The 15,685-nt window shown below is 33.0% G+C and overlaps 1 protein-coding gene across 1 annotated transcript in view; it reads right to left on the bottom strand.

Moving 5' to 3' along the window:
• Positions 1-3,827: 3,827 nt before the first annotated feature.
• Positions 3,828-15,685, bottom strand: part of LOC149799051 (tRNA wybutosine-synthesizing protein 5-like) — a 55,126-nt gene continuing 43,268 nt past the window's right edge. The window contains exons 10-11 of the mRNA XM_089958026.1: positions 11,582-11,653; positions 3,828-10,816 (exon numbers count right to left, since the gene is read on the bottom strand). Coding sequence (XP_089814152.1) covers positions 10,709-10,816; positions 11,582-11,653 — 180 coding nt within the window. The 3' untranslated portion in view covers positions 3,828-10,708. The remainder of the gene's footprint in view (positions 10,817-11,581; positions 11,654-15,685) is intronic.

The raw sequence follows: 15,685 nt of genomic DNA, 5'->3' as shown, positions 1-15,685 counted from the left end.
GTACTCTGATAATCTATGATGATGACTGTTCTCATTTAACAATCTAATAGACCAGAGATCTCAGTACTCTGATAATCTATGATAATGACTGTACTCATTTAAAGCACCCCAGTGTTGTAGTCTGCATTTACAAAAAACATACAACTACACTGAATAATTATCTTAGGACTGACAAGCTACATTTCCACTTCATTCCACCAGGATAACGTTCACAATAAACACACATAATTTTGGAATACGTACATAGCCATGTAACACATTTCTAGCCACAAACAAGACTGAATGCATGGCTGAGCAGCAACTAGAAACCTACTAAGGGCACATACACATTAATGCTACTAGCTATGCGATTTCCCAGGAAACATGATTAAGTATAATGCTGGTAGTAGCTATGTCATTTCCTAGGGCACAAGAATATACAATAAGATGGTATTAGCTAGCTCTTTCCCATGGGAACATGAGTATAAAATAGGACAGTATTAGCTAGGTCTTTTCCCATGAGCATAAATAATAAGTATGGGAGTTGTAAGCCTTTTCATAGGCTAATAATGGGACATGTGACAAGAATAATGCCTTGAAGAGTCATTCATTTTAGTTATGGGCATGGTTGATAGAGGTTAGATGCCTTGCTTTTAAGTGATGAATTTAGTCACTAAATAAAGCTTCTACTGGAATATTCTATTTCTTGGATTTGGCAAGTGCTTAGGTTAAAGAGAAAAGGCTTGGAAGGTTGGAGCACTCCAATTTAACACAATATAACATGAGCTCACTGTCATTGCCAAGGCTATTAGCTGCTGTACAAGACTGAACAAACCATAAGAATTTACTTTGATGTTTCCATATTTCTGGCCAAGCATTGGCGAATAAACAGCAGTATTTTACTGAGAGGTTTCCACATATACACTTATGGTAAAGTATAGGTGAAGAAAATGTTTTCTATCTTCGGGTAGACATTGAAGAGGGGGCACTGAGGAAAGACAGAGTGATGGTTAAGTATGTGTATGTTATTGTGTTGAAGCATGTTAAAACATTTATTTTAGTGGATGCTTCGACTACTGATCTTGGGATGGTTACAGCAATATCTGTGTGTATGTGTGTGTTTTGTCTTGGATATTGCAAGATTTGAGAAATAGTTTGGACAGTTTCAAAATCTTCCCACATCTTGAACCATTAGGAACTAGGTACTTCCTTTAGGGTTTTCCTTGTGTAGGCAACCCAGCTGCTGCTACCCTCATCTTTTACACCAAGCAATTGCGAACTTCACTGATTCCTGCTGCACTATGATGTTGCTAAAATGTGTCAGGGTTTTCATTTCTATGTGGGCATCCATGCACATGGAAGTATATACATTACAGGTGTGACACATCTTGAGGAGAAAATGACTCTGACACAGTATCTTTTAACATTCCTATGTTCACTGTACATATCTTTATCACCTCGAAGTCATAGACAATGTGAGCATGAGACGATGCAGTATATACCGTTGGATTCAGTGGACTTTACTCCATTATTTCTTCGTAGGTCTTATCCTGTGGTGGCTTTAAAGGCCCTTCTCTCTTTCTGTATTCTGTACTCAGTCTGTATTCAGATCTGCCTCCTAGCTGGAGATGTTAAGGTGGGTTGTTGTTTCAGCTTCTTGAAAGTTGTTTTCCCAGTTTTTTTTAGGATTGTGCTACTTTTCTTTCTGGATAACTGAAAATCAAAATTTCGCTTTTGTTTGGGTACATTGAGAAGCAAGCACTGGTGAAGTTCGCGATTGTTTGGAGTGAGGCTTGCAGATCTACAGCATTGTTAACCTGGTTGGCAATGTATGTAGCCAAGTACTATGGGCTTGCGATCCTATGATTATTCAACTGAAGGATATGAAATAGGTCATGGTATCAATTTTAGGATGATGGTATGACAAGAATGAACAAGGCCAACAAATCTAGTAATTGTAGTAATTAATGATCATTTTAAATTACTGATCAACATCACAATATAAAATATGTCGATGAACCAAGGTTCCTTAAGTAAAACTGGGTAATATCGTTCAAATAAATTTCATGTAATAATTCACGTCTTTAATAATGTGCTCAATGAGCAGGGTCTAGGATATTCACATGAAATTATTTTATAGAATAGTGTGCACCTGATCTGACATCACATCATGCGAAGGAAGATCTTGGTCTGTTCTATTTGCAATTAATTATTTATCTTTCCTATGTTTAGTGATACCAGCCTTGTTACTGTATAATTACATTCCTGGCTTGTTGGTACTGTTTCAAAATCCTTCAAGCATAATCCTTCCTTTAAAAATTTTCTTTACTTGATGTAAATCTTCAAAAATGTTTAGTTTTCAAATAGGAAATAATACATTTTGGGATAACCCTGCCAACCCTGACGAGTCCGTCTCAGTAAGGCAGTTGATTTTTTTTCTCCGTAAGGTGTAGCAAAATATAAATAACTACTATTGTAAACCTGGAAAACGTAATTCAAAGTTCGATGCAGCGATGATATTCATTATGTTCAACTGAAAAGTTTTAAAGTACGTGTAGACTTTATTTACCACTAGTACAGTTGCACAAACTTTAGTTCTGAAACCCTATGCAACTCAGTAACTTGTTGCTATTTCTCAACTTGACATAATTCTTGGAAATTCTTTTTCCATTTCACATGAAGACGGAAATCGTATCTCCTGCCACGAGACATACTCAAATCGGCACATGATGTCCAATAAACATAATTGTTTCCTTTCCAGCTTTTATTCACAAGAATCTGAATACTCCTTTTTATTCTTCTGTGTTAATCTTCAAAACATTTTTAGAAGCTTTTTTCCCATTTTCTCTTAAGCATGCATTACTTTCTGGATGCCATTTAGGGGGCGCTCATCAGTTATTATGTACTTTTGAGAGACTGACGTATGTAAGATGAAGTTGTGTTTATTTAAAACATGCACAATGGAGAGAATGTTGGCATACATCTATGCTACATTAATGTAATGTGGATGATATTTCTTTGGAAATTGTACATGATCTAAGCACACTGCTAACTAAAATGACTGCCCATTGTGCTAAAAAATCAGCCTGAATTAGTCTAAAGTACACTATCCATAGCAGCTGTTAAATACAAATAATGAATTTTGCTAGACTAGACAATACCAGCTTCTGAAAGTGCAATGTATGAATTACCAAATATATAAAATTTAAAAAAAAGTTATCAGCTCTTTTTTATACAATTTACCTCTGAATTTCAGGAAGTGAAAATAACCAAGTGGAGCTAGCACTTTTCTGAAAGGTGCACATCTGGAGTAAGGCCAAGTTGTATACTCTATAACCCATATTACACCCATCAATCATACACCAAAATAAAGGGAATTAAAGGTTCTTTTAATTATACCTAAGACATACAAGGTCTTTTTTAAATGGCCAGTATAACCAGTGAGGAAAGCCGGAGAAATTCTTTTTCTTTAAAATTCTAACCCTATGCAAAATATGAAACTGTAGAGTGCCACCTTAATTTTTTTATATAATCAACAGTTTGATCATGCAGACGCTTTGCATAAACAAATAGGTGCAGTTTAAAGTGTCTGGGTTGCTGCTGTAAAATTAGTCTAGTTCCCTGACTTATTTTACTAATCCTAATATGAAATCTGCATCCATATAAAACATGGATGAACAGATTATCCGGATTTTTTGGCAACTATCATTTTTTCATAGTTTCTGCTTGTATGCCATAAGTCTGTATTTTAAGGGTAATTTTCATAAGACTTACAGCAAAATCGTAAGAGTTGGCAGGTCTGTTATGGTCATGCCATACTGATGCCAGGGAAAAGAACAGCTGTAAAATATATTAAAATAGCTTTATTACTTGGTATGAAAAATATATGTATAAATATATATATATATTAGTATATGTAATGGACTTCTCTGTGTATGCTGAACCAAAAAATGAAGCACAAAAGTATAAATGGCATCAAAAGTGGTAGACAAAACTTAAATAAAATGCTGATATAAAAAGTTTTGATCTTGAGAAACTAAAACATACTAAAACATGAGCAACTCTGTGCAGCTGGATAAAATTTCAACAAAACAAAACCCATGAGGCAATTAAAAGACATCCATAATGTTTACCTAAACTAGAGGATTGGGGAGGAATATGCTCACATTAATATATTGCAATATTGTACAAATCACCAATCTTGATCATCAATGTTTACTCAAATCATATAAAAAGTACAGCCTTATGAGTGATACAAAGTTGAGTAAAATCAGTTATATCACCTCATTAATATGCATGGATCTCAATCTTTATCAAAATCAGGCAAGATCTTGTTGACACAAGCCCATATTTCAAGTATGATCCAAATCTGATGAAAACTATGATTCACAGACTGGTAACAAGCCCAGAAAATCGGATGCAAAATCACCTCATTAATATGCGTAGACTTCAATCATTATCAAATGCAACAAAGAAGATGATGTTTTAAAAAATCAGAACAGAATGTAACCATATCATCCAATCAAATGCAAGATCACTTTATTAATATGCATGCATCTTGCTCATTGTTAAATTTGTCTGAGATTTGATGATATAAACATACATTCCAAGTCTGATCAAAGTCAGATCGGAAATATGGCCTTCAGAGCAGTCTCAGGCTCAACCAATCGGCTGCAGAAGAACTTCATTAATATGCACAGCACTCACTCATTATACAAACTGTCTTAGATCTAATGATGATATAAACATATATTAAACATTTGTTCAAAGTCTGATGAAACAGTAGTAATGAGCAAATACTGCAGGATGGCCCAATGCTGGACTCAGTGCCATACCATCAGCTTACTTGGCCTTATGGCCACATGCACTGAAATTTGGCCAGCTTTTTCAGCCATAAATAACAGTATAAACATGCAAAATAAACAGCAAGTGTATTTTAAAAAATCAATCAAATCCTTAACTTCCTCTGTAAATTTAACTTTATCATGATTACCATTTTTAAAACATGTTTGAAACTGTTCTAAATCTAATGTACACAATGTCTAATTCTTGTCTTTAACAGAGTTAGATTATCTATAAATTTACCTATCAATAAATTTCACAGACTTTTAAAAACAGGTGTAATCCATACATATTTCTTGGGAAAGTGATTAGTAAGATGGAATGCTTACAGATTACAGAATACATGGAGTAGATTCAGGTTCTACATTTCATACATGGAGTAGATAAATTTCATAACTGTTGTACTCTCCTAATTTAATTGCCAGTGACCTTTACTAATTTGTCTATGGGAAAAATTATTATGATAGATACCTTATTAGAAATTTATAAAAAAACATGGTACTGGTGTTGGTTAAAAATAAAATGACAGTTGGTGCAAGTCAACATATATAACTTTATTCCCTTGCTTTCATCAGTTTCTGAGTGATGACAGAGTTGACTCAGTAATAAAACTTTCTTAATTTTGAAACAGGTTATAGGACCAGCAAAAGTTTGATGAAATAATTCCAATTAATCAGATGCAAGCATTTTGCAACTGGTAAACAGCCCAAGGTTATTAAAGCCTTTTGTTTGTACCTAAAGCAGCTGCTTTAGAGAGAATTCATATAAATCTAATTTAAGGGGTTCTTTAAAAAAAATAAATGTCCTAAATAATTTTCTCATCAAAAATTTCTTATGTCACTTTGACCTTGAAACTACATTTAACTTGAGCTACTTAATATGCAAAGGTTGACTACATTTGCAAACATCATATGCTGCGAAGTACAAAAATAAAAACAAGCAAATTAACAGTGGCAAAAAATAGGTGCCATGTAAATGATGAGCGAGAAACCACAGTTGGGGTACAATTAAACCACACTTGGGGTACAATTAAAGTTTACAGGTGAAACACAATACAAATAGCACAACTCTGCAAAAATTAAATCTCAGGGCAGCTAATCCATGACTTATTGTTGACAGTTCGAATCACAGTTCCAAGATTAAAATATGCATTTATTCCTAATTTACTAATTAAGTTTCATTTAATCTCTTAAATGCAGTGAACTGATCAGACAAAATGAATATGTATCAAGGAAAAAAAGATTTGCACTAGTTCTTAAGTTCTGAATAAAATACTTTGCTGTGTAACAAACAAAATACATCGTTGACGAGGTACAAAGCATTTCTATGTACCAAACAAAATAGCGAAGTAAAAAATGTTGCTGTGTAAAAACAAAATACATCTTTGATGAGATACAAAATGTTGCTGTGTTACAAACAAAATATATCTCTGATGTGGTACAAAATGCTTCTGTGTAATATATAATACATCTTTGACAAGGTACAAAATGCATCTGTGTAATATAAAATACATCTTTGACATGGTACAAAATGCTTCTGTGTAATATAAAATACATCTCTGACATGGTACAAAATGTTGCTTACTTCCATGCATCTGCTGGTGTGAACAGTTATATTGTTAGGCCCAATAAGGAAAAGTATTTTTATTGAAATGAAAATTCAAGGAATTTGATTTTTCTTGGTTCCAGATAAATAAAATGGTGTAAGCATTTTCTATAGTTGCAAAAAATTAACATGTACATACACTTTGGATATTTTTAAATCAGAATGATAAAACAGATTTAGTAAAAAATTCTGTCTGCAGTTGTTCAAGATAATCTGTGCATACAAAACAGAAATCGGAGACATGTTATAATGAATATAGACTATAATTAATGTGGTATTTTTTCCTATGAAGCAAGCCGAAGGACAACTTTACGAAATGTCTGCAGAATGAAATCAGCACTGATCCAAGAATTTGAAAGAAATTTTTTAAGTTTCACAATTTAATTTCAGCTTAGACAAAAATGTGATATTCTGGATGCTTTGATTATGGCATTGGGAGACGATGCATACTTTGACATCTCAACAAACTTTAAAAACTGAAGCCAAATCCCTGTCTTATTTTGATTAAGCACTTTAGTGATCAAACCATAATTAATTATATAATAAATGCTGATAAACTTGAAACACTGAAGCCAACTGACCCTGCTGACAGAATCAAATGGATGTTAATTATTTTCTGCCGGTTGAAACTAGCAACTAAATCATCTTGCCATGCCAGTTCAGTCATGTGATTGCAGCATTACTGTAGAAATACTACACTGGAGGCATGGTGTGAAGAAAATGGAGAAAAAAAATTAATAATAATTTTGTGTATATGGAAGATTTCCAGAGTTATGGAAGGAATGGAAGACACCACTCCTCTTGGGAGGAAAAAATCCTGGAAGGGAGGTTCAAATGTACCATTTGTATGAACTAGATTCTGTCATATACTACATCAAACACTACAATAAGCCACAAGATAATAAAAAGGCAAGAACTGCAACAAAAAACAATAGGAGTTAAGTGACTTGTTGAAATGTACATCTTTAGGTGATGATGATAATATTTACCATGTTTCAATGTAACCTATCAAACATGAGGAATTAGTTATGCTAATAAGGTTGTGCCATGCAATGCCTTTCAAAATCTGGATTGCTAGTTGCGATAAAGAGGTTATGTCATGCAATGCACGAAGCACCAAACTGAACAATTGCAGCAGCAAAGAGATTTTATATGCGCTTCTTCTGGTGATGACTATGATAGTTATCAAGTTTCATGGCAATCCATTAAAAAAGCATGGGACAAGTTGTTTTAATGTATTTCTCATACACTGCATTAAGCTATACAAAAAGGGCAATTGCAAAATGGGCAATAACTCTAAATAAATATTGAATTGTCAAAAATTGTTTATGTGTAGGCCATGACCATAATATTTCCAACTTTCATGGAAATCCATCATAAACAGCTGGACTAGATGTCTTAAAGAGATTGTGCCTGAAGGACAGATGTACCTGAGGATTAATTACTACATGGTGGCCGAGGTATAAAATGAGACATATAATACAGTCTTTTAAGAACTTATGTTCTTTATGTGGAGGTATCTTTCTGAGTACAGGTTTAACTGCAGATATATTTATGTAACTCTGCAAACTGATGTACTATTGTATGTAATGGATGTTCAGATGCAAAATTGCATCCAACAACACAACAATAGGGTATCATATTTCTCAATAAAAAAGACAGATATATATATATATATATATATATATATATATATATATATATATATATATATATATATATATATTGTTTATGGGTCTTTTTCATTATGTGACACTAGATACACATTTATTTTTGGATGGAGTTTTACTTCCAGATATCTAATACACTTAAGATAAAATATATATTCTCAAGTGAATCTACTATGAACTCACTATTATTTGAAGTGTACTCATTTTTATAGAGTTTGTTGTTGCTACAAACTGTAATTTTAAAGACAATGATTCTTCAATGGTAAAAGCAAAAACACCCTCCACAATTGTTTAATGTAAGCACAGACAAAAGTCTTTTTCTTTGCTCCAAGAATCATGAAAACCGAGGCCCTAAAAAATAAATGACTTGACAGTACATTACTTTATTCTATCAAATTACATCAGCTTTTCCAATAGATAACAAGACTATCCAATTCTTCTGATTCATGTATGAATGTATAATGGGATCCATAAAAACTGCTGGACAAAATATGCTAATGAGACTATACTTCAAGGATGAATTTATAATGGCACAACAGGACAACTCTATATATATATATATATATATATATATATATATATATATATATATATATATATATATTCTTTGATAACTTATGCTTGAAAGATGTGAATACAAATGTTTGCTTTATATGTAAAGTCAGTTCTAACTAGGGAGTAATAATGCATTTTATAAATAAACATACATCAGCAGTATAATATTCAGTGACCAACTAAATCAAAAATGGATTTCAAAATAAAAACATGTACATAAAAAAGTGGATTACATGAGACATCCATAAAATTAAAAAACTTAAATATTTGTGGACTAACATATTCTGTGTATTGATGCTGTAAAATGACAATGATATATACACCAATTATTTAGATATGTCAATCATTTGGACAAATGGAATACCCACCAGATGTAAATGGTATTCTTTAAATTAAAATCATCTACCAAAGTAATCATGTCTCAAAAGCTGGATACTCAGTACATGTATGAATATGTATGCACACTGATTACTGATATTTCACTAATACAACCTAATAACCAATCAATGATGATACAAATCTCAAATTCCGGTATGTATCTGCATTAACAATGAAACTACTGAAGTGAGACAAAACACTAAATGAAGAATAAAAATGCAACTTTTTTGAAAGGAGAAGAACTTTTTAAGCCTTCAGTTCAAATATTTTGTATGGTGTCAATACAGATTAATCTAATATCAGATTCATCAGAGGAAAAATTATCTGTGGACAAAGAGACATTACTCTAAGGGTGTGATTTATTTTGATATTAATTGCAAATAAAAATCATATCTATTAAAAGAGAAACATGTTAAATGAATACATAAGCCACTGACAGCAATGGACCTGATAACAATAGCAAAATAGAGTTGATTAGAGTTTAGAAAGACAACTTAAGTTCTGAGTTTATAAGTCCAGGATACTGTAAATTTTATTTAATTTCGAGTGCATACATTTCTAAAGCTTTGCAAAATATGAATTTTAATTGGTACCTCTATTTTGTGGATTAGGGAATGGTCCTATTGTTTACACAGAAGGACTATTGTTTGTTGGATCTTTAAATTCATGGATTGTTGCAAACACCAATCCACAAAGACTGATAACATATATACTAGTTTACAAGTCAAAACCAAATGCAAACTGCACGGACCCCCGATCTGCAATCATAGAATGCACTGGCAGAACTAGGTCCGTGTAGTTTGATCAGAGTAATCAGTAGAACAAACAATACAGACCTAGATCTGCAGATACATTATGCTATGGCAGATCAGAATCTTTGATGTTTGCAGATAGACTTTATTTATCAGCGAGTATGAATGGTATCCCATTAAATATAGATCATTCACAGTAAGGTCTATTCCATTTAAACATACATGGTACCCAGGGAAGGCACTTAAAAAAATATATATGCTAGAGTACTCAGATTATCCAAAGAGTTCATATGAAAACAATGCAAAATTCAAAACTGAATCTATGGGTGACTATTCTATATGAAAAGTGCCTTCCCTGGGTCCCATGTGTATTTTACTGGAACAGTCCTAACATCATTTCTATCTAAATCACTAAAACACTACACAAGCAACATGTGCACCAATTAATGAACTATTACTTTTCTTATTGACTTGAAGATATCTTTTTTAAACCTAATGTCTTTAGTGATAGAAACATAATGTTTGATAAATCTGTATGGTTAGTACCAAATACATAAACCCAATGCCTGTATAATCAAAGTTTCACAAAGAGCACAGGAAGTTTAAATTGGATATATTAGGTTCTACACAAATAGCATTAGAAAGACTGGAATGTTGGATTACATTTAAAATCATACAAATGTAGTAAATGTAGAACTGTATAAACCACAACCAAATAATTTATATACAAAACAGGGCAGGTAAAATACCCTGTCTGCATATTTAGATACAAAAGTAAAACTGTGTGCGAGACCAGAATTTAATAAAAACTATAAAGAAAATGTGATCAAAATTGAAAATCTTCAACCTTGGTCAGTAGAAAATTGTGGAATTTGCCTAACTCTATAAAGCTTTATGGTGGTTGACCAGATGGGTTTTACAGCATCCTCACAGTTCATCACGTGGCAAATCTTCATCAGTGGGGTCCAAATCCTCAAAAATCTTATCCAACAGTAATTCCAGCTCAACCATCAACTTACTCATTCCTATGTATTTCTGTGAGTAAGAAAAAAACATTTAAAAAACTCGAATGCTTAAGACAATTTTTTTAAAATTACAATCAATCAGTTACATAAAGCATTATATTCGAATTTCATATTTTTCACATTAATCTTGACATACCTAGTCTTGACTCCATAAAAGGCATAAACATGTCCCACATGTCCAGTTGAAATTCATGGCATAAACATCATGTCCCACACGTCCAGTTGAAATTCAAGGTATAAACATCATGTCCCATATGTCCATTTGCAAGTAAATGTATAAACACCATGCTAACTGAGTCAAAATACTGTGCTAAGAGCAATTACTTGATGATGGCTAAATCCTGACTGACCCTAGCTGGAAACTAGCCCCGTTTAAAGCAGACTCTACCATTGACATACTTGTCTCGATTTGTTGAAATAGTACTAACATGTGTTCTACTGATTAAAACAATGTCAGCGAGCACTCTGTCTTGATAGGTCCCACTGAGCAAAGGAACAGAGAAATTGATTCCAATGCATATGAATACATACAGAATAAATTGGTATATTTTTTCACAGATTTTTGAGGGATATTATTCTAATATAAACTGGTTAACATAAAGGACCAATGCCATATGTTGAGTATAGAATTTTGAATAAGCTGCACCTGATTACTGGGGAACTAAAGATTATACATAAAATGATGCAAATCCATAAATTATATTTGTAAACTGTTAAAAAAAATATAAAGCAAACTGATGAAATGTTTCCAATAACAAAAGGGTAACATTTATACCTCTTCAGTTGTTTCTTTGATCTCTTTTTCTGTAACAATCCCATCTTTGTCTGTATCCATCAAAGCATATATCTGCAAAATAATAGAAAAATTGTTGACAAATGTAAATCCTTTAAACAATTTAAGACATCTTAAGGTACAGGGAGTGCAATATACAATTTGGCAAGTTTTGTAGATAGTTCTTGTTTCTCTTTGTACTTTTGTGAAATTCTTCTCTACTACATATAATATAAGTTTCTGGGTTACAAGAAAAGTTAAGTAGTAGTGCTTTAAAAATAACAAAGTAGATACAGTGTAATCTGCTCTGAAAAATAAAATGAACATATGCAGATCAACAAGATGCCCCAGTGGCCCGAGATTGGTCACCTGTCTGACATTTACCGACAAGTCAAAAAAGGAAGTGTAGTTGGCCATGAAATCTGGATTAGTACATTATTTTCCATGGAAATGACTTTTAATGTTGATGATTAATAAAACCTTTATGCCAGGATGCTCTGTCAAAGTTTGTTAAAATCTGAAAAACAAATTTTTGTGTGAAAGTTGTTTCAATCATTTTCTATTTTTAGCAACAGTGGCCAAATGTTTGCTGGTAGACTGACATCATTTGAACAAATCAGAAAGACCTTTATACTATTGTCAGTGAAACTTTTGTCATGTATATTCACTAATTACAACAAAGTACCAAAACTCACACTTCACAGATTTTTGAACATAACTTCTGAATTAAGATTGTGTCAATCAAGTCTGCTGGTACACACAAATAGGTCAGGTAAATAATCCTAAAATTGCTGAGATATGAAAGTCCAGCAATTTCAAAACCATGGTGGCAAGGGGAGGTCATGGGCAAGAGTTATTGATCTTTGTCTGTATAACATGATGGGAAAACAAATTTTCATCTTTTGGGAGGGCTGGATTTAGGATTTACACCTCTCCTTCGATAACTCGTGCACAATGGGGTCCACAAATATAGACTGCATTATAAGCGAGGCATGAGTTACAGAGGGACCTCCAAAAATTGAGAAAAAAAATTGCTTTGACATCAAGAAAACCGGGGGGGGGGGGGGGAGAGGGGCATTAGGGAACTGAAATGTTTATTCACTGAATCCTCATTTTACAATCACGTCGATAATAATTTTTAATAACACGCTTTTTCCAATGAAGTTGTTCATTATTCTGTTTAAATAACATTTATTTTCAAAATGTCCAACATATAAAAGATAGTTCCAACTGGTTTCAACAACCATCAAATGTAGGAAAAAAAAGTCTGTGTATTATGTCCCTGCTTTTTGTTTTCTTGATGAGTCTGTTTCCCATAGTGGTGTTTAATATTATCCTGCCAAATCGGGAGTCCACAGAGCAGGGAACTAGACTAACTCTAACTTTAAAAAACACTCGACAATTATTTCATGAGACAATCGTTTACGTTGAAACTCAATTTTTGTATTGCTCAATTAGTACAATATTGATGTCGTGAATTAATTAATTGGAATTAATAATGAAACTTCTTATCATCCTTAAGGATATCCCTAAGTACCAGTTCAAGAATTCTCTGAAACTCGCTTGCACAATGGTCTGTATTTTCGAAATCAAGCTTTTTATTTTACTACGTATTCGTTTCGTTTGGCTGCCTTGTTATCTTTGATCAGTTATGAAAGAGTCGGTTAATTTAAGGTACTTTATGTTACATACACAATTACATTTATAAGTGTTCGATTGATCAAATGAAGTGAATTCACCTGACATACGACCAGGGCAGCTAGATTTTAAGTTTGTAGGATTTTCATGCCTTTTAACTTCTTTTCTTTTTTTCCACCTCCTTTTTTTGATTCAAAAGACATAATTAACGTGATAATACAAAGGAGGCCAGCTTTTAATTTAGTGCAACAATACAACAAATACTTCTGGAAGTCAGATATCAAAATATGGTTGGCACTTAATTAGGTTCTCAGAAAAAAGCTCGCGGACATAGTTGTTATGGCAGTTTGACGCATTTTATGTTTAATTACAAGAGGACACATTGCATTTATGACGATTACACTTAAAAGGAACTAAAAGATAGAACTAGAATACATATTTCAACTGATAAAAAAATGATTCAATTTGTGTTTATTTATTAAAGTACTGCTTCCACTCGGCATGAGTGATATTTTCATTAATCGAAATTTCCTTACATATCGTTAATTGCAGTGTACTAGGAATGTTGTTTGGAAAGAAAATGTAAAAAATTGTATGACCTATCTACTGTTTTCTACTATAAAACGAGCGATACGTCAAAGTTTCCATTACCAATTTTGATCGCGATTTTCTTCAAGTTCAACAAATAGGGATCAAGTTTTAAGGTATTTTCTGGTTTAAAAAATGGGATCCATGCCTGACCCCACATTATAAGCGGGTTCATGAGTTATCAGGGTGCGAGTTATTGAGGGAGTGGTGTAGTAGGGCTTATACAGGGATTTACAAATCAACTTACCCGACTACTGGAACAAACTCAGATTTGGCTTGGGCAAACTCAAGTTTCCAACTAACTTGTCCACAGGCAATTATAAAAAATTGAATATTTGGTTTGTTAGTATTCCATTACATACTGGAGCCAGTTTTGACAAATAAGGAATAAATATTGCTATTCTATCTTACCAGTTTATATTTTAATCATAATATATGTATGCATCCAGGATTAGCTGACATTCAGGTCTGTAACTTAGGCCTGGGCAGTTTGTTAGCTGGCTGGGTATGAAGATTTGTTTTGATGCATGTTGCAGTGAGTAAGGCATTAATTGTTAATAATATAACTTGTGAGATTCCACTGAAAGGTGTGTTTGGAAATAAAAAAGCTCTAGTCACTAACGATCAACCACCAGGATTTCATTCAAAGTATGATTGATGAACCAAAAATATAACACCCACATACTGTGTTTATGACCGGTTCTTTATGTGATAATTAACATTAGACCTATATGTAAATACTGCTTGACAAACAATTACATGGATAAAGATAAGTGTTCTGACTCTCAGCTTGTCAAACATTTCTATGTTTGTTGGTGATTTCAAGGTGACTAGATGATAACTGTGAAGTATATTGATAAAATCAGTGTTCACAAACCTATCAGTTGCGAATATAAATTAATAATCATTACAAAGAGTCTAACTTTTATTACTCTTGATGTAGTCAATGAAGTAAGTCATCTATCTTATTTAGGCAAGAAAAAGAAACTTGACCAACATTCTAGCTCTAATGAACCTGTTTTACAAAAAAAAATAAGCAGTATGATGCATACAAGAAAGTACAATAAACCAAATGTGATATTATATTCTAAATATGGAGAAAATTGTTATGAAAATATAAGTGAAGAAACAAAGTGTTACCAAAAACTTCAACAGTAGTGTGTTCCATAAGAATTCTTGAACTCATGGTCCCTCCCAGGGGTGGGAATCATACTAAGAGAAGGGAGAATGTAATGATATTATATTCCAAATATGAAGTCAACTGGGTAAAGGATTATGGGAACATAAGTGATAATACAAATTTATTTTAATAACTAAAATGTTTTCTCAGGATAAATTATTGTCCAATGACCCCACACTGGTGACATACTTGACAGAAGATTCTTTTCATTAAATAGGAAAAGTGGTTAGCCCTGAATCAGCACTCAACTGCTGTATGTGTTCACTCACCATTTTGTGCTGGTGAGCAAATTTCAATTCCTGCATCAGTGATGAAAGCAGAATCTTTGCAGATGAATTATTACAGTCACAATGAATCCCCAATTCATTTTTATAAGACGTTAAACTTCTGAAACTTGCTGTGTCAATAATCTACCTGCATCAAGAATCTTGTGATATTTTTCAACTTGTTTTATGTATTCTGTATATAGTGGACATTTACGTATGGTTCTCAGTATATCAGACTTACCCGACTGAGAAACAGAAGATAGTCATCTCCAACCTCAGAATATCAGACTTACCCGACTGAGAAAGAGAAGATAGTCATCGCCAACCTCAGTATATCAGACTTACCCGACTGAGAAACAGAAGATGGTCATCTCCAACCTCAGTATATCAGACTTACCCAACTGAGAAAGAGAAGATAGTTATCTCCAACCTCAG

Source organism: Sinohyriopsis cumingii, chromosome 5, assembly GCF_028554795.1.
Source record: "Sinohyriopsis cumingii isolate HCF-2022 chromosome 5, ASM2855479v2, whole genome shotgun sequence".
Lineage (NCBI taxonomy): Eukaryota > Metazoa > Mollusca > Bivalvia > Unionida > Unionidae > Sinohyriopsis > Sinohyriopsis cumingii.
Note: the sequence above shows the minus strand (reverse complement) of the source record. Positions and strands in the feature narration are given on the sequence as shown.